At 57.5% G+C, this 17,847-nt stretch overlaps 1 protein-coding gene across 1 annotated transcript; it reads left to right on the top strand.

Annotated features, from left to right (window-relative positions):
• The first annotated feature begins 6,175 nt into the window (after positions 1-6,175).
• TMEM220 (transmembrane protein 220) lies at positions 6,176-15,562 on the top strand. The gene is made up of 7 exons (XM_054394049.1): positions 6,176-6,262; positions 6,397-6,426; positions 7,314-7,374; positions 8,208-8,270; positions 13,912-14,035; positions 14,626-14,685; positions 15,373-15,562. The coding sequence occupies exons 1-7, from the start codon at positions 6,176-6,178 to the stop codon at positions 15,503-15,505; spliced, it is 558 nt and encodes a 185-aa protein (XP_054250024.1). The 3' UTR covers positions 15,506-15,562.
• The last annotated feature ends 2,285 nt before the right edge of the window (positions 15,563-17,847 follow it).

Here is a 17,847-nt window from a genome sequence, read left to right as displayed (position 1 = left end):
TTCCGCTGCAACTTCCACGCTGTGGCTGCTGCTGCTGCTGCAGTTGAGCCAGAAGGCCTGAGGGGCTGTGTTTGTAGAGAGCAAAGCTTTGTGACAACACAGGGCATCTTGTGACCTCAGCACCAGGCACAGACCCCTCAGGACCATGTGGTGACGTCAGCAGCAGGCCCAGGCCCGTGGTAACAGCTCTTGGGGGTGCTGCTGGAGAGCTGGTGGAGCAGAACCAGGAAAGCTTCCCTCCTGGGGAGGGGATCAGATCTTTTTGGGCAGCTGTGTCCAAAGACTGGATGCAGGATGCTGTGCTGTAGGCAGCTTCCAGGCTGGAGCCCAGCTGGACACCTTCAGGGAGCCCAGGGCTCCCAAGTCCCTTTCACTCTCTCCTGGCAGAGCCATTCTGCTGAAGCTACACCTATGGCACAAACCTTGTCAGGAGACTCTGCAAGTTAAACTCCCCAGTGTGCTTCTGCTGCTTGTGCCAAGCTCTGGGCAAGTTAAGGACTAAAGCAGCACAACTGTTGTACCTCTGCACATTCCTTTCCGTTCACCAAGGGGCATTTGCCATTTGAGTGCGTGGGAGCCCCAGATTCTGTGCTCCTGCCTCTGCTGAGCTGCAGAAGCTCAGCCAAAGGTGGAACTGATCACAGCGTTGGGTCGTGCTGAGCTCTTGAGTATTGGCAGCTTCAGGGGCTGCCTGGAGGGCTGAGTGCTCAGAAGACTGCTTTGAACTTCCTGGGTGTTGCTGCTGGCACTGCTGAGCTCAGTGAGAGTCACCCATGTCTGCTGACTTCTGCCCCAGGAGCCCTGGGAATGGACATGGAAAGGCACCAGAATCTGTGGGTCCCTTCAAATATCATCATCTGTATTTCCCTGTCAGAACCCCCCAGTCCCCAGCAGAGCTGTGACTGTTGCTCATCATCATGGGAAACTTCAGGGCAGAGGCTTATCAGGGAGGGTGAGGGAGATGTTCCCCAGAGTGTGGTGTGGTTGCTCTAGCCCCGATGGCTGGAGCTGGCTCCCCTGCACCCCAGTGGTGCTCTGGGGTCATGCTGAGCGTCTGGTTATGGCTGTGAGCTGCAGGTGGGGTCCCAGCAGAGCAGAGAGGAGGGCAGAATCGCAGAGAGAGGCCAAAAGCAGCCAAAGAACGGCTGGCGATGGGTGGCTCACGTTGCCTGCCCGGCCTGCAGCAGCACCCGAAGACGGCACGGGCCGGGCCAAGCCCGCTCCGCCCCGTGTCCTCTTCGTGCCCGCTCCGTGCCCGCCCTGTGCTTGCTCCGTGCCTGCTCCGTGCCCGCTCCCTGCCCGCTCCCTGCCCGCCCCGTGCTTGCTCCGTGCCTGCTCTTTACTGCTCCGTACCCGCCCTGTACTTGCTCCGTGCCCGCGCCTCGGCGGGGGCGGAGCAGCCTTGTCCGACGTGCAGCGGCGATCTGCCCGCGGTGGCTCTGCAGCCTCCTCCTGCCTGCGTTCCTCGGGCTTGCGGCTGCCGCACAGCTGAGGTCGGTGCCGCCAGAGCCGGGGGCGGCCGGCGGCAGCTCTGCTGCGCTCCCCTCCGGTGCCCTCCCGCGGGGCGCGGATCGGGGCTCTTGGCCTTGGCAGGGGTTTTTGCCTTTCTCTTTTACTCTGTGCAGGACCTAAGAAGATCCCTGAGCAGGGAGAACCAGAACTTTTCCATGGCTTCATGCCCCACCTCAGCACTCAGGCTGCATCCCAGCAGGGCCTATGGGTTTGTGAGTGGTCACTTCCCAAGTGATCTGTGGCCCTCATCGACCAAGGGAGAGTCTTCCATTCTCCAGACTCTTTCTCTCTCTCTTGGACTCTGGGATTCCTGAGGCCCAGGCTTGGCAGCAAAGAGTGAAGCCAGGAAGCCATTCAGTAACTCTGCCTTCTCTGCCTGCTCTGTCCCCAGGGCTCCCTCCTCATTCAGCTGCACGCCCACATTTTGCCTGCTCTTCTTTCACCACTGATGGATGTGAAGAAGCCCTTCTGGTCCTCTTTTACTTCCTTTCCCAGATTTAATTGCCAGAGGGCCTTGGCCTTCCTCGTTGCATCCCTCCATTCCCTGACAATGTTCCTATCACCCTCCCAAGTCACCTGTCCCTTTTCCCACACACTATCAACATCTTTCTTCCATGTGAGTTTTTGCAGCAGCTCCTTGCTCATCCATGCAGGTCTCCTGCCTCCTCAGCTTGATTTTTGACTTGGAGGAATGCATTGAGCTTGAGCTTGGAGGAAGTGGTGTTTGAATGTCACCCAGCTCTCTTGGACTCTCCTGCCATTGAGATTCCTAGCCCGTGGGATTCCTCCCAGCAGCTCTTTGAAGAGGTCAGAGTTAGGCCCTCCCAAAGACCAGTGTTGAAGTCCTACTTCTTGCCCTGCTTCTTCCTCATGTGATCTTCCACTCCACTACAGCCAAGGCTGTCCCCAGACTTTACCTCCCAAACCCAGAGCCTCTTTGGTGGAAGTGAATACCAGGCCCAGCAGCACAGCTCTCCTTGTTGGTTCCTTAAGCACCTGCATCAGAAAGTTCTGAGGAGTGCATTGCAGGAACCTTGTGGACTGTGTGTGCCTCGCTGTGTGGCCTTTCTGGCAAGGATCAAGGTGGCTGATGTCACCCCTGAGCACCAGGGCATGGCATCTTGGGGCTGCTTCTTCCCCATGCTGTGTGTGTTGGGCTAGAGGTGCTTCAGAGACCTCAGCTCCTCATGGAGTGCAAGCATTGAGCAAACATGGCATGGACCTCACCACAGTTTGTCAGAGAATTCATCTTTCCTTTATTGATAAGAATCAAAGGGGAGGGTGAGAAAGGGGCACAGTGGGTGGGGCTGTTAGTTTGGGGGGAGGGGGCCTGGGGGGGGTGAGTGCAGTGAGGGGAGTGGGGAGGGGAGGCTGGGGCTGTTAGTTTGGGGGAAGTGTAGAGGGTGGCGGGCGTGTAGGGGGTTTGGGGAGTGAGGGGAGTGGAGGGGGCGAAGGGGGTGGAGGAAGTGTGGGCAGTGAGGGGGGTGGAGGGGGTGGAGGGGGTGTGGGCAGTGAGGGGAGTGGAGGAGGTGGAGGGGGTGGGGGCAGTGGAGAGAGAGTGAGGGATGAGAGCGACATGTGACGGGGAAAGGGAGGTGGAGGTCGTTTGGGTTTCAGTGTCGGTGGTGCAGTTTGACTGGGAGAGGGACTCTGGGGACGTTGTGGGGGTGGTGTGGCTTCTGGATCCAAGGGACTCTGGGGAGGTCCTAGAGGTGGTGTGGCTCCTGGATCCAAGGGGCTCTGGGGACGTCCTAGAGGTGGTGTGGCTCCTGGATCCAAGGGACTCTGGGGACGTCCTAGAGGTGCTGTGGCTCCTGGATCCAAGGGGCTCTGGGGACGTCCTGAGGGTGGTGTTGCTACTGGATCCAAGGGGCTCTGGGGACGTCCTGGAGGTGATGTGGCTCCTGGATCCAAGGGGCTCTGGGGACGTCCTGGAGGTGATGTGGTTCCTGGATCCAAGTGGCTCTGGGGACGTCCTGGAGGTGATGTGGCTCCTGGATCCAAGGGCCTCTGGGGACGTCCTAGAGGTGCTGTGGTTGGTGCAGCCAAGGGGCTCTGCGGCCGTCCTGGAGGTGGTGTGGTTGGTGCAGCCAAGGGGCTTGGCGGGCGGGGAGGCCGTCCTGGGCTGGGGGGGCTGCGAGGCTGCTCCTGTGGCTGCAGGGCTGCAGGGCTGCGGGAGAGCAGTGAGGAGCTGAGAGGCTGCGGGGAGGGCGAAGGCTCCGTTCTGACAGCCTGGCCTTGGAGCCAGCTCTCCATCTGTCTGTGTGTGTTCAGCCACTCTCGGTCTTCTGCAGTGGCTTTGCCTCCCCTGTGGAGAGAGGAGACCCTTCAAGTCCTCAGCTGCTGGTGGAGCTCTTTGCCCAAGCACTAAGTCCCTGCTCCACAGCAGCTGGACTACAAGTGCTGGCTGGCTCCCAGCAGCCAGTGCAGGCCGCAGTCAGGGGCAAAAAGTCACAACTCACTTCTGTCTCTTCTTCTGCCACTGCCTTGCCAGGTAGCACAGCAGAATGGTAACTGGCACAGCAACCAGAATGGAAGCTGTGGCCACCATACAGCTCTGCAGCACGTTCTGGGGACACTGAGGGCTCTGGGTGTCCCTGATCAGCATCCCCAGTTGTGCTTGTCTCCTCGGCCATATCTGGAGGAGCAATGGCAACGTTAAGTCTTCAGCAGGGAGTGCCACTGCTCCATCTCCTCCCTCTCCCTGGGCAGGCTCCCACATTCCAAAGGGTGAAGCTGCCCCTTCTCGAAAGGCACCTGAGCCTTGCTCTGCCTTTCTGCCTTTTCTGCAGCATGGGCATTGCTTTCCAGCTCAGCTCACAGAGCTTGCAGCTGGGATCGACCCCTTGACCCCTTCCCTTCTTGCCCTGTGCAGGCCACAGCGTGGCCAGCCCTGTGCCTGCAGCCTCCTGCTGCCGAGGCTCCTGGCTAAGGCAGAGTGAAGGATACCCACCCTGTTCTCTCTCCATCTCATCCAGCTGTTTCCTGAGGGCTTCAAAAGCCCTGTGGGAAATCTTTCCCTCCTCAGCTACGTAATTACCCCTTGGAGGACCTAAAGAGAAGGGATTTAGCTGATTTCACAGGAACAAAATAGGGAAAACCAGAGGCAGTCTGTGAGGTCAGCAGAGACTCACCCTTGCGGCGCCTGCCAGGCTGCAGTGCACGACGCGGGGCAGGAGCTGGAAGAGACCTCCCTGCAGGCCGAAACTCCGGGGGCTCGAAGGTGATGCCAAGGTCCGGGTGCTCAGCTGGATAAGGCAGGACTCCTCCATCCTCCTCTAGAAACAAGCACAGATGGGAAACGTTTCATTGCATGTTGGGATGCCCTTCTGCCTCAGTGACCTGCGGGTGCTGGAAGGGGCTCAGTTAACAGGGAGGGGACAAGAGGAAACCAGGGCCCAGAGCTCCTGACCTTCTCTCTGGGGCTGTTCCCAGCAGCTCAGCAGCCTACCCAGAGAGTGATTTCAGTCTGGAGCCTGGTTTGCCACCATGGGCAGCCCAGGGCTCACAAGTCCCTTTCATTTTCCATGCGGATGGATGCTGCCAGCTGAGCAGGGGACAGCAATTACCTGAGGAGCTGCTGGCTGGAGGCACCTTGGTTGCTCTCCAGCAGGTCTCTGTCTTTCTTGAACTGGGTGCCCAAAACTGGATGCAGTATTCCAGGTGTGGTCTCACCGGGGCAGAGAAGAGAGGTAGAAGAACTTCCCTAGACCTGCTGGCCACACTTTTCTTGATGCCTCCCAGGATACCATTGGTTGCTCCTCTTCTTCCTGCCCTCGCCCGAGACTCTGACCGGGCGATCTCCCGGCTCCTCGCCAGCTCTGCCTGATTCGGATCCCTTCCACCAGCTCAGCCGGGCCGCCGCAGTCCCGAGGCGAATCCTCCTCCTCCTCAGCCGCTGCCGCAGCCTCTCTCGGTGTCCCGGGCCTCGTGCTGAGAAGCAGGAGGCGATGCCTGCGTGTGCCAGAAGCTGCTTCGTGGGCAGGCGCCGCGCCGCCGAGTTCCCTGTGCAAGGGGACAGCCCTGGGCTGCGGCAGCAGAGGAGGCTCTGCTGCCTGGGGAAATGCCCAGTGGGGGCGGAGGGGCTGGGGACCCGCGGTGGGCGGTGATTGTCCCGATACCCTTGCGTAGCACTCCGGGCGGCTGCCTTCTAGCGTACAACCAAAGCCCTCCTGCAGGACGTCCCCGACGCTTCTTCTGTCCCACTCCACGCACAGCTTTCGGCCCCAACTTACTGAGCAGCCTTGCCCGGCCCCCGACTCCCCCGAGACGCCCCGAGCCCAGCTCTATAGGCTTTCGTGTGATTTACACGCAGGTTATCCCTTTAAGGAAAGATGCCTTTATCTCTCCGGGGGTCTCGCTCCGAGCTCTCTGCTCCGCGGATCAGAATTTCCCCCCGACGATTCTCTATGCCACGGCTGCTGGAGGTCTTTCAGTTCCGCGGAGCCATCGAGATTCAGAAGTAGGGTCCCAGCTGGGTCGGGCACTGCAAGTGGCATCTCGGCAGAGCGGAGCAGAGGGCAGCATCCCCGGGAGAAGGGCCAAAAGTAGCTGAAAAACGGGTGGCGATGGGTGGCTCACGCTGCCCGCCCCGCCTGCAGCAGGCCCCGAGGCCGGCCCCGTCCCGCCCCCGCGGCCGCGCTCAGGCAGCGGCGGAGCGGCCATGTCGGACGGGCGGGCGTCGGTCTGGCTGTGGCGGCTCTGCAGCCTCCTCATGGCTGCGTTCTTCGGGCTGGCGGCCACCGTGCAGGTGAGGAAGCTGGCGTATGACCTGGGAGCGGCCGGCGGCGGCTCCGCTGCGCTCCCGTCCGCTGCCCTCCCGCGGAGAGCGGCCCCGGGCCGGGCAGCGGCTGCGGGGTCTCAGTGCGCATCTCTCCGCCACAGGTGAACGACCCCGACGCCGGGCTCTGGACGGTGAGTACGGGAAGCGCCGAGCAGCTGCAGCGAGGCAGACGCCGGGTTCGGGGCTGGCTCTGCCCCGCGGCCCCTGCTGCCCTCCGCCCGGTGCCGGGGGTTGTCGACAGCCCCAGCCCCGCTGTGCTGCTGGGACCGCCGGAGGTCGCCGCCGGCTGTCGTTAGCTGGAGCAAGGAGGCGCCGGGAGAGAGACCGCTGCCCTGCAGCGGCGGCTGAAACCGCACCGCGCTTGCAGCATCCGTCCCATTCCGGCCCAGTTTGGTCCTTGCCCCGTACTCAGCGTTGGTTCCCCGGGCAGAACGCACCGAGGTGCTGCTCCTCCTCCTGCCCTTCCCCGGGCCTAACCCTGCGGGGCCCTCTCCCGGCTCCTCGCCAGCTCTGCTTGCCGCGGGCCACCAACCTTCCGCCAGCGGGACCGCCGCAGTCCCGATTGGAGCCCTCCTCCCTGTCTGCTGCCGCAGCTTTCTCTCGGCCCAGTGCTGAGGGGCAGGGTGTTCTGCCTGTGTGTGCCAGCCTTGGGCTGCGGTAGCAAAGGGGGCTCTGCTGCCAGGGGAGATGCCCAGTGTGGGCGGAGGGGCTGGAGGCCCGCGGTAGGTGGTGAGTGTCCCACAGGGGCTTTCCCTGGGGTTCAAAGTTCAGGGCAAGGGCTGGCTGGGCAGCGAGGGGTCAGTAACCCAGCAGGTGAGGAGCAAGGGCTGGCAGCTGATGCTGCAGGATTTTGGGGGGTGGTGCTGAAGATGAGCTGTGCCAGTGGGATGGGGGCTGGCAGCTGCTCTGCCTACCAGGTGAAGGGGGAGCCTGTGGTGGAGGGGAGCAGCAGCCATGCTGATGGGGCAGGTGCTTCTCCTGAGAAGCTTTGCTGCAGTCGTTCCTGTTTCATCAACAGGTTGTCTACCTAGTGCCAGCTGCTCTGACACTGCTTGTCAGCATGAACCCCTCAATAACAGGTATGGTCTTGCTGTGCAGAAGGGAGTCTCTGCTCCTATGTGCCCCCAAAATGTTTGGGTGTTTGGTTTTTTGGGGGTTTTGTTTGTTTGTTTGTTTAATTGAATCACAGATTAAGACCATGACACCTGGAAATGTCCTACTACTTTATGAGGGCAAAAAGCTGTGGGGCCTGCTTCTGAAGCTGGTCATCGGTTCTGTGCTGGTGGCTGTTGTGCTGCAGGTGAAGGGAGGAGCCCTGCACAAAGACCTGCTGCTGGCACAGCCTCACCTTTGCACCCTGACTCTGGCACTCCCTTCCTGAGCAGAGCTCAAGGCTGGGAGTGTGCTCTGAGAGTGGCTCTGGGACTGGCACTTTCGTTCCCCACGCTTCTAGGAGGCTACTGAGATATTGGAACGGGCAGCCCAGAGAAGGCTTGGATGCCTCATCCCTAGAAGCATGTAAGGATGACGCTTTGATCACTTGGACTTGGGGAGGTATTCCTGCCCATGGCAGGGGTGTTGGTAATAGACTGAGTTCTAGCAGGACTTCTGCCTTTCTGTTTTACTCTGTGCATGACCTAAGAAGATCCCTGAGCAGGGAGAACCAGAACTTTTCCATGGCTTCATGCCCCACCTCAGCACTCAGGCTGCATCCCAGCAGGGCCTATGGGTTTGTGAGTGGTCACTTCCCAAGTGATCTGTGGCCCTCATCGACCAAGGGAGAGTCTTCCATTCTCCAGAGTCTTTCTCTCCTTCTTGGACTCTGGGATTCCTGAGGCCCAGGCTTGGCAGCAAAGAGTGAAGCCAGGAAGCCATTCAGTAACTCTGCCTTCTCTGCCTGCTCTGTCCCCAGGGCTCCCTCCTCATTCAGCTGCACGCCCACATTTTGCCTGCTCTTCTTTCACCACTGATGGATGTGAAGAAGCCCTTCTGGTCCTCTTTTACTTCCTTTCCCAGATTTAATTGCCAGAGGGCCTTGGCCTTCCTCGTTGCATCCCTCCATTCCCTGACAATGTTCCTATCACCCTCCCAAGTCACCTGTCCCTTTTCCCACACACTATCAACATCTTTCTTCCATGTGAGTTTTTGCAGCAGCTCCTTGCTCATCCATGCAGGTCTCCTGCCTCCTCAGCTTGATTTTTGACTTGGAGGAATGCATTGAGCTTGAGCTTGGAGGAAGTGGTGTTTGAATGTCACCCAGCTCTCTTGGGCTCCCCTGCCATCGAGATCCTAGCTCATGGGATTCCTCCCAGCAGCTCTTTGAAGAGGTCAGAGTTAGGCCCTCCCAAAGACCAGTGTTGAAGTCCTACTTCTTGCCCTGCTTCTTCCTCATGTGATCTTCCACTCCACCACCTCCTGGTCCCTACAGCCAAGGCTGCCCCCAGGCTTTACCTCCCAAACCCAGAGCCTCTTTGGTGGAAGTGAATACCAGGCCCAGCAGCACAGCTCTCCTTGTTGGTTCCTAGAGCACCTGCATCAGAAAGTTCTGAGGAGTGCAGTGCAGGAACCCTGTGGACTGTGTGTGCCTTGCTGTGTGGCCTTTCTAGCAAGGATCAAGGTGGGTGATGTCACCCCTGAGCACCAGGGCATGACATCTTGGGACTATTTCTAGGCATCTGTAGAAGGCCTCATTGACTTCCTCTTCCTGCTCTTGCTGTCTGGAGTAAACACCCAGAGCAGCATCAGCCCCATGAACCTGTCCCTTAATTCCTCAGCACCTTCTTCATCCTGCCCTGGGCACAGCACCATCCATTCCAGTTGCTCCTTCACGTAAGGAGCAGCTCCGGAGCTGGGCTTGCTGGGCTGCCTTTGCTAAACCAGTGCATAGCTGTCCATGACAACAGCCCAGCCCTGCCAGCCCCCCACCATGTCTCCACAACTAGGGTGCAGGCCTGGTGACTGCACCCAGGTCTCTGCTTCTTCCTGTGTCTTTCCCATGCTGTGTATGCTGCACCAGAGGTGCTGCAGGAACCTCATCTCATGGAGTGCAAGCATTGAGCAGACAGTGCCAAGGACCCAACAAGAGCTTGTAACAGGAAACATCTTTATTGATCACAGGAAAAGGGGAGGCTGAGAAAGGGGGGTGGGGGAGGTAGGGGCTGTTAGTGTGAGAGGACTAGGGGGGAGGTGGTGGTGAGGGAGGGGTGAGGTATAGGGTCTGTGAGGGGGCCTGAGGCTCCGTTCTCAAGGACTGTAGCTGTGTTGCCTGGGCTGGCCCCGGCTGCCAGGCTGGTTGCGGCTTTTGTACCATGCTCGTGCATCTGCCACGGCTTTGCTTTCCCTGTGGAGAGAGGAGACCCTTCAAGTCCTCAGCTGCTGGTGGAGCTCTTTGCCCAAGCACTAAGTCCCTGCTCCACAGCAGCTGGACTACAAGTGCTGGCTGGCTCCCAGCAGCCAGTGCAGGCCGCAGTCAGGGGCAAAAAGTCACAACTCACTTCTGTCTCTTCTTCTGCCACTGCCTTGCCAGGTAGCACAGCAGAATGGTAACTGGCACAGCAACCAGAATGGAAGCTGTGGCCACCATGCAGCTCTGCAGCACGTTCTGGGGACACTGAGGGCTCTGGGTGTCCTGATCAGCATCCCCAGTTGTGCTTCTCTCCTCGGCCATATCTGGAGGAGCAATGGCAACGTTAAGTCTTCAGCAGGGAGTGCCACCCCTCCATCTCCTCCCTCTCCCTGGGCCAGCTCCCACGTCCTGAGGGTGAAGCTGCCCCTGAGCCTTGCTCTGCCTTTCTGCCTTTTCTGCAGCATGGGCATTGCTTTCCAGCTCAGCTCACAGAGCTTGCAGCTGGGATCGACCCCTTGACCCCTTCCCTTCTTGCCCTGTGCAGGCCACAGCGTGGCCAGCCCTGTGCCTGCAGCCTCCTGCTGCCGAGGCTCCCGGCTAAGGCAGAGTGAAGGATACCCACCCTGTTCTCTCTCCATCTCATCCAGCTGTTTCCTGAGGGCTTCAAAAGCCCTGTGGGAAATCTTTCCCTCCTCAGCTACGTAATTACCCCTTGGAGGACCTAAAGAGAAGGGATTTAGCTGATTTCACAGGAATAAAATAGGGAAAACCAGAGGCAGTCTGTGAGGTCAGCAGAGACTCACCCTTGCGGCGCCTGCCAGGCTGCAGTGCACGACGCGGGGCAGGAGCTGGAAGAGACCTCCCTGCAGGCCGAAACTCCGGGGGCTCGAAGGTGATGCCAAGGTCTGGGTGCTCAGCTGGATAAGGCAGGACTCCTCCATCCTCCTCTAGAAACAAGCACAGATGGGAAACGTTTCATTGCATGTTGGGATGCCCCTCTGCCTCAGTGACCTGTGGGTGCTGGAAGGGGCTGAGGTAACAGGGAGGGGACAAGAGGAAACCAGGGCCCAGAGCTCCTGACCTCCTCTCTGGGGCTGTTCTCAGCAGCTCAGCAGCCTACCCAGAGAGTGATTTCAGTCTGGAGCCTGGTTTGCCACCAGGGCTCACAAGTCCCTTTCATTTTCCATGCTGATGGATGCTGCCAGCTGAGCAGGGGACAGCAATTACCTGAGGAGCTGCTGGCTGGAGGCACCTTGGTTGCTTCGGCAGAGGCTGGCGGTGAAGCACTGCTGCCTGCCAAAGCCTTCTGCTCCTGCTCAGCCTCTCGCTCGCTCTCTGAAGAAAGCAAGCAGGAGAGCTGAGTGAGATGGAAGCCTTCCCCATCAGGGAGATGGTATCACCAGGAGGCGAGACAGCTCAGAGACATGGAGGAGGCTGACAAGAAGAGCAGAGTGAAGGGTACCCACCTTGATGTTCTCTCTCCATTTGATCTAGCAGTTTCCTGACAGTCTCAAAAGCCTTTCTGGAAATCTCTGCCTCGTCAGCTGGGTAATTGCCTCTTGAGGATCCTAAACAGAGAGGTTTAGCAGAGATTCACACAAATGAAATACAGAAATGCAGTGCTTGGCCTGTGAGGTCAGCAGAGACTCACCGCTGCGATGCCAGCCGGGCTGCAGTGGACGATGCCAGCCAGGCTGCAGTGGACGGTTCCAGGGGGGCATTGAAAGAGTCCTCAGGGCAGGCACATCTGTACCTAAACACCCAGAGAAGGTTCTGTTACCTCTTGGCACCTGCCTGGGCAGAACTGACTCAGAGAAGCCTTCAGGGGCTGATGCCAAGAGAGGCCACCATGGGCACATGTGTGTCCTCATGCCTGCTGAGGCCCCCAGCTAGGTGACCCTTGGGCTTGGTGCTGGCAGCTCTGAAAGGGAGGGAAGAGCCAGGACCTACCTGTGCCATCTGCCAGAGCCTTAGTCTTGGAGCACGGGAGGGGAGTTGGATTGCCTTGGCCTCCAGGCAGGTCTGCAAAGAAGTACAGCAGAGAAGAGCCTCTGAGACACAGCTGCAGACAGCTGTGCAGCAGGCAGCAGCAGTGAGTGGCAGGCAGAGCCGGGCACCCCACGGCACTCAGCTCTGCCCTCCACTCAGGAGCAGGCTGCTGAGAGTTACAGCCTGTCTGCAGTGGCACCGTGCTGGGACCAAAGGAAGCTCTGAGCTCAAGCTCAACCAGCCCCCTGGCTTGGCAGCAGCTCCTGCTCCAAGGGGCCACAAAGAGCTTCTGAAGGCAAAGTGCCCTGGGGCACATGGCTGAGCCCAGCTCACTCCCACTGTGGGATTGCTCTTGGCTCCAGGTGAGGAATGAGCCAAGAGATGGAGGAGTGACCCAGAGAGGATCTCAAGGCAAAGTGCAGCAGAAGCTGCTGTGGGCACACTGTCAGTGTTTGTCCTTTCAAGGAAAGGGACGTTGGGAAGGTACCTCTGCGGTGCTCCGAGGGCTTGACACCAAGATCCAGCTGTGCAGCTGGATCCCCAGGGCCTCCTCCATCCTCATCTAGAAGCAAGCAGAGATGGGAAATGTTTCAGTGCATGTTGGCATCCACTTGTGCCTCGGTGGCCTGTGGGCACTGGAAGGGGCTGAGGTGCCAAGGTGGAAGCGGGGAAGGTGGAGGTTGGTGAAGCTGCAGGGGGGCCTGGGGCCCTCAGCACCCAGAGCAAAGCCTTGCTGAAGCACTGGAGGGCAAAGCTTCACCCCCATGCTTCTCAGGGGGAAGAGGCTCTGGCCAGGAAAGGCTGCACCAGCACTGCTGCTTACCTGCTCCTCGGGCTCGCCATGGAGCTCCACCAACAACCCTGACTTGCAGGGCCGTGAAGAGGAGGGTGAAGAGGAAGAGGCGATGAATGAGGGCCATGGCTCTCTACTCTCCAACCACGACTCTACTGCGGCTTCCGCTGCAACTTCCACGCTGTGGCTGCTGCTGCTGCTGCAGTTGAGCCAGAAGGCCTGAGGGGCTGTGTTTGTAGAGAGCAAAGCTTTGTGACAACACAGGGCATCTTGTGACCTCAGCACCAGGCACAGACCCCTCAGGACCATGTGGTGACGTCAGCAGCAGGCCCAGGCCCGTGGTAACAGCTCTTGGGGTGCTGCTGGAGAGCTGGTGGAGCAGAACCAGGAAAGCTTCCCTCCTGGGGAGGGGATCAGATCTTGCTGGGCAGCTGTGTCCAAGGACTGGATGCAGGATGCTGTGCTGTAGGCAGCTTCCAGCTTGGAGCCAGCTGGCCACCTTCAGGGAGCCCAGGGCTTACAAGCCCCTTTCACTCTCTCCTGGCAGTGCCATTCTGCTGAAGCTACACCTATGGCACAAGCCTTGTCAGGAGGGTCTGCAAGTTAAATTCCCCAGTGTGCTTCTGCTGCTTGTGCCAAGCTCTGGGCAAGTTAAGGACTAAAGCAGCACAACTGTTGTACCTCTGCACATTCCTTTCCGTTCACCAAGGGGCATTTGCCATTTGAGTGCGTGGGAGCCCCAGATTCTGTGCTCCTGCCTCTGCTGAGCTGCAGAAGCTCAGCCAAAGGTGGAACTGATCACAGCGTTGGGTCGTGCTGAGCTCTTGAGTATTGGCAGCTTCAGGGGCTGCCTGGAGGGCTGAGTGCTCAGAAGACTGCTTTGAACTTCCTGGGTGTTGCTGCTGGCACTGCTGAGCTCAGTGAGAGTCACCCATGTCTGCTGACTTCTGCCCCAGGAGCCCTGGGAATGGACATGGAAAGGCACCAGTATCTGTGGGTCCCTTCAAATATCATCATCTGTATTTCCCTGTCAGAACCCCCCAGTCCCCAGCAGAGCTGTGACTGGTGCTCATCATCATGGGAAACTTCAGGGCAGAGGCTTATCAGGGAGGGTGAGGGAGATGTTCCCCAGAGTGTGGTGTGGTTGCTCTAGCCCCGATGGCTGGAGCTGGCTCCCCTGCTCCCCAGTTGTGTTCTGGTTATGAGCTGACTGGTTATGGCTGTGAGCTCCAGAGAGGCCATTCCTTCTGCCAGGCGAACTTGTAGTTGTAACCTGCTGTGTGATTTTTTTTTTTTCCATGAGTGTGCAGTGCGGCTCCAGGTTTCTTCTTTCCTGTTTGTCAACAGCATTTGTGAGCACAAAGATTCTGCTATCAGTTCCACCTTCCTAAGTTGTTTTTGTTATAGCACCTTTTCTAGACTCAGTCCCTTTCTGATGTGTAGGGTTTCTTTTGTGCTGCAGTTGCTGGCAGTCTTTTTTTCCCTCAGGCAATAGTATTTGGAGGCTCCTCTGTGCTCTTCATTCTGCTGGCTGCGTTTTTGGGATCACTGTCTTGGGTTGTTCTTTGTTTGTTTATGCTGAAGGAAACATTTTGCATGAGGAGGAAGGCAGGTAAGCAGCACTTTCTGTTCTCCCCTGCTCCAGTGTAGCCAGGCCATCTCCTTCTAGTGCTCACGTTTGTCTGCTGGGCTACTGCACTTAGTGCTGCTGGTCCAGGGCAATCACACTGAGGAGGAACCAAACATAGGCTGGTTGAAAAAAAATATCTAAAGGAAGACAATAGTGGTAGCTGCCTCCCAGACCAGCCATATAGATTTTACTGGGATGTAAGTTTAGCAGAGGAACAGGTTGCCCATGGAGGGTGTGGATGCCAGGTTGGATGGGGCCTTGAGCAACCTGCTCTAGTGGAAGGTGTCCTTGCCCACAGCAGGGGGGCTGGAAGTTGATAATCTTTGGGATCCCTTCCAACCTAAACCATTCTGTGAATCTGTGAAACGGGGACTGGAAGCAGGCATTTCTGCAGCTGTATTGGCTCACCTGGTGGGAAGCAAAGTACTCCATGTAAAGGCAATTTTAGTCCTAGTGAAGAACCTTGAATTTGTCCAGAGCAGCAGACACTACTGGGATGAAGGCAAAATATGTAATTTTTAAAAGCAAACACCTGTCTTGTTTTCTGAACTGGTTCTTGCTTGGTTTTGTAGAGAGTTGCTGGGTCTGGTGATTATTACAATATGGATGAGACTCTGTCACAGTTCAGCAAAGTAAGTGTTGTTCCCTTTTGTGTTTTTAAACACACAGCTGAGCTTGGCCAGTTGGTTTTCTGCCCAAAGGCTGAACCTTCTCTTGCAGCTAAGCAGGAGTCTCTGCTGCTGCAGCCTGTAGCATCTTGCACAGAGAAAAATCGCTGAGGGGAATTAAAGGTAAGGAAAGGGTTTTGGGGTTGCTCCTTTAAGGAGCCACCAAGGTTAATAAATTGTTAATGAGGCCATTTCTTCCTCTGCTTCAAATTGACACAACTTTCCAGTGAGGCTCTGTGTACTCGTGTCTGCTGCATGAGGCTGCTGATGCAGAGCTGCAGAAGGCTCTGGGTGGCTGCAGTGGGTCCACACTTTCCTCTCCAGCCTATTCAGAGGACTGTGCTGCAACTGCTCTGCCATGTTGTTGTTAGCTGAGAGCAGGAAAAATCCCAATCTGCCAAACAGTCCACATGTGCTGGGAGAACATGGCACAGATGCTCTGGGCAGGCAGGGTGGGGTCATGTTCACATAGCCTTAGGTGGCAGAAAAGCTTTTTCTGCTGGCCCCTGGTGCCCCTCCAGTAACAGACTCTGCTGAGGCATACACAGGAGCTACATAAAAGAGGCCAAAGGCTGCATGCTGGCTTTCCAGAAGTGAATGTTTCACAGCACTCTGATATGAAGTAACTCTCTTGCATTTGTTTCCTCACAGGAGCCCACTGGGTGGAGCTGGCTTGGTTGCTGCAGTGGTGGTCGCCCTCTTGCCCTTTGTTTCCTGGTTGTACATTTCAATGAACAGTGAAATGCGATCCTCTTGGCCCACACACTGTAAAACAGTCATTTAGAATCAGAACCACAGAATTGTCAGAGTTGGAAGAGACCTCAAGGATTATCCAGTTCCAACCTAGAGCTGGGTGGCAGAGAGTACAGAATGCTTGTTCTTGGACTGGATATTTATGGGTTCCTAAGGAAAGGTCAGCACCAGCGTAAGAGCACCCGAGAAGGCCTGGCTGCTTCCAGCAGTGCAGTTTGAGGTTTGCCAGGAAACCCAAAGGCTGCTGTCACACTGAGTGAGAAGCTCTTCTGTGGAAGCTGTTGTTCAGCTGCCTGCTCCATACCATCCAATGTGTTGCAATGGTCCAGTCCTGGCATCCCTGGGTCACCCCCCAACCACCTTGTACTTGGGGAAGTCTGTTCTGTAACACAAGGCAAATGCTTTGTTTCAATAAATGATTGCAACAAATAAAGAAACAAATGAATAAATAAATGACTTGCAGTGGTAGGAAGAGGGGTGATGGCTTGAGGTGGGGAGATTTAGACTGGAGATTAGGAAGAAATCCTTTACCGTGAGGGTGGTGAGACACTGGAACAGGTTGCCCAGGGAGGCTTGTCCCACCCAGCAAAACTCATAAGGCCAGAAGGAGAGAGCAGGGGGGGAGCATAGCTGCTTGACCAGCTGCTCCTTCCAGGGACACGGACAAAAAGCATCCCTGCAGCAGGGAGTGCCACCCCTCCATCTCCTCCCTCTCCCTGGACCAGCTCCCACATCCTGAGGGGACAGAGTCAGGCCTTCTCAAGAGGCACTCAAGCCCTTCTCTCCCCTTCTGCCTTCTCTCCAGCATGGGAATTGCTTTTCATCTCAGCTCATGGAGCTTGGAGCTGGGATTGACTCCTTGACCCCTTCTTCCCCACAGCGTGGCCAGCCCTGTGTCTGCAGCCTCCTGCTGCTGAGGTTCACCAGAGCCTTCACCCTGACCATGGCCCCTGTGCTCACCGTCCTCCCTCAGCCTGCTCCCAGTGCCCTCACAGCCAGAGAACCAGCCTTGCACCCCACAGGGCTAGCAGAATGTGCCACCTGACTTGCTCATTGGTGCTGTTCCCAAATCTCAGGAGCCTGGAGTGAGTTCTGTCTGCAGACAAGCAGAGGATGCTCTCCTGTAGGCAGCTTCCAGTCTGGAGCTCAGTGTGACCCTGTGAGGGAGCCCAGGGCTCACAAGTCCGTTTCCCTCTGTCTCCTAGCAGTGGCATTCTGATGAAGCTATACTTACGCCACAGCTTGTCAGGAGTGTGGTGAAGGCACCATATGCCCAGAATTATGCCTCCAGATACCAGCAAACTTGTCCCAACATGTTTTGGTAAGTCCCCCCTTCCACCCTCCTTTCAGGAGAGGAGGACAAAGGCCCAGGCGCCAACCTGTCTCCTAAGGGGTAAACAACTCCATGCACCCATCGCATGGCATGCTCATGCTCTTTGCATCTAAGGGCATAATTCTAGCTTCACCCTTTCTATAGGTTGAAGCAGGTTGTTGACAAGTGTGCCCACTGGTCAGATCCAGCCTCGAGAGATCTATAAGTACTACTCCATTTGTTTACTACTTTGCTCTCTCTGGCTTTCTCTTGCTTTGGTTGAGCTACGGAAGCTCGCAGCCCCTAAGTCTTCTCACTCCCACATGCAAGCGTACTAGAAGCCTCTGCAACATGGAAAGAAGCCAGCTCCCTGAGCTGCTCAAGGAACCTGCAAAGGATAATCCCTTCACTGAGCTACAGAGAAAGCCGGCAGCGTAAGCCCAGTCGAGAGGACTGAGGAAAACAGCCTGCGAGGGTAAGCTTTAGCCTAGAAGGGGAAGGACTAGCCTAAGCCTGGCAGTCCAGATCTGCTGCAGCCATAAGCAGAAACGCATTCTGCGTGACCCCTGCCGTTTGCAGGAGAGAAAAGGAGCTGTAGCCGCTCTGCAGCCCTGTGCCGTCAGGGTAAAGCACCCGGGATGTTTGAGATAGATATCCTCTCCTCTGAGATCAAGTCTAAGACTGCATTGTAACCTGAAATGAGAAGCAGTCGCCGAGGGATTTGGCATTGTCAGCTCGAGCTGAGCCGAGGGGGAAGCGCCGCTTCACCGCACCCCTCCCCTGAAACCCGTCTTTGGGATCGGAGGCGGCCAACCCTGCCTACCAGGAACCATCATCTCGATCGCGAGGGCTGACCCCGGACAGACCCGGCCCTGTTGCATAAGACCACTCCCCAGACTGGCCCTGCCGGGCCGACCCTGCTAAGGGAAACAGCCGACCAGCGGAAAGCCTCACCCCTCCGCGGCCATGGGGGAAGAAAGAAAGCCTTGCCCCAACCCATGGAGGTGGGAGGAGAAAGAAAGCCGCTGCCTGGATGGGACCAGCCATGGGCAGACAAGCAG

This window comes from Indicator indicator, chromosome 29, assembly GCF_027791375.1.
Source record: "Indicator indicator isolate 239-I01 chromosome 29, UM_Iind_1.1, whole genome shotgun sequence".
NCBI classification, from domain to species: domain Eukaryota; kingdom Metazoa; phylum Chordata; class Aves; order Piciformes; family Indicatoridae; genus Indicator; species Indicator indicator.
The sequence above is the reverse complement of the archived record's forward strand: the minus strand, read 5'-3'. Positions and strand labels throughout refer to the sequence as shown.

Bases quoted from the DNA above. Each gene is read 5' to 3' on its own strand.
- TMEM220 (XM_054394049.1), top strand. From the start codon at position 6,176: ATGTCGGACGGGCGGGCGTCGGTCTGGCTGTGGCGGCTCTGCAGCCTC. The intron at 6,427-7,313 runs GTGAGTACGGGA...TTTCATCAACAG, and splicing joins CCGACGCCGGGCTCTGGACG to GTTGTCTACCTAGTGCCAGC. The intron at 7,375-8,207 runs GTATGGTCTTGC...CTCTGTCCCCAG, and splicing joins CATGAACCCCTCAATAACAG to GGCTCCCTCCTCATTCAGCT.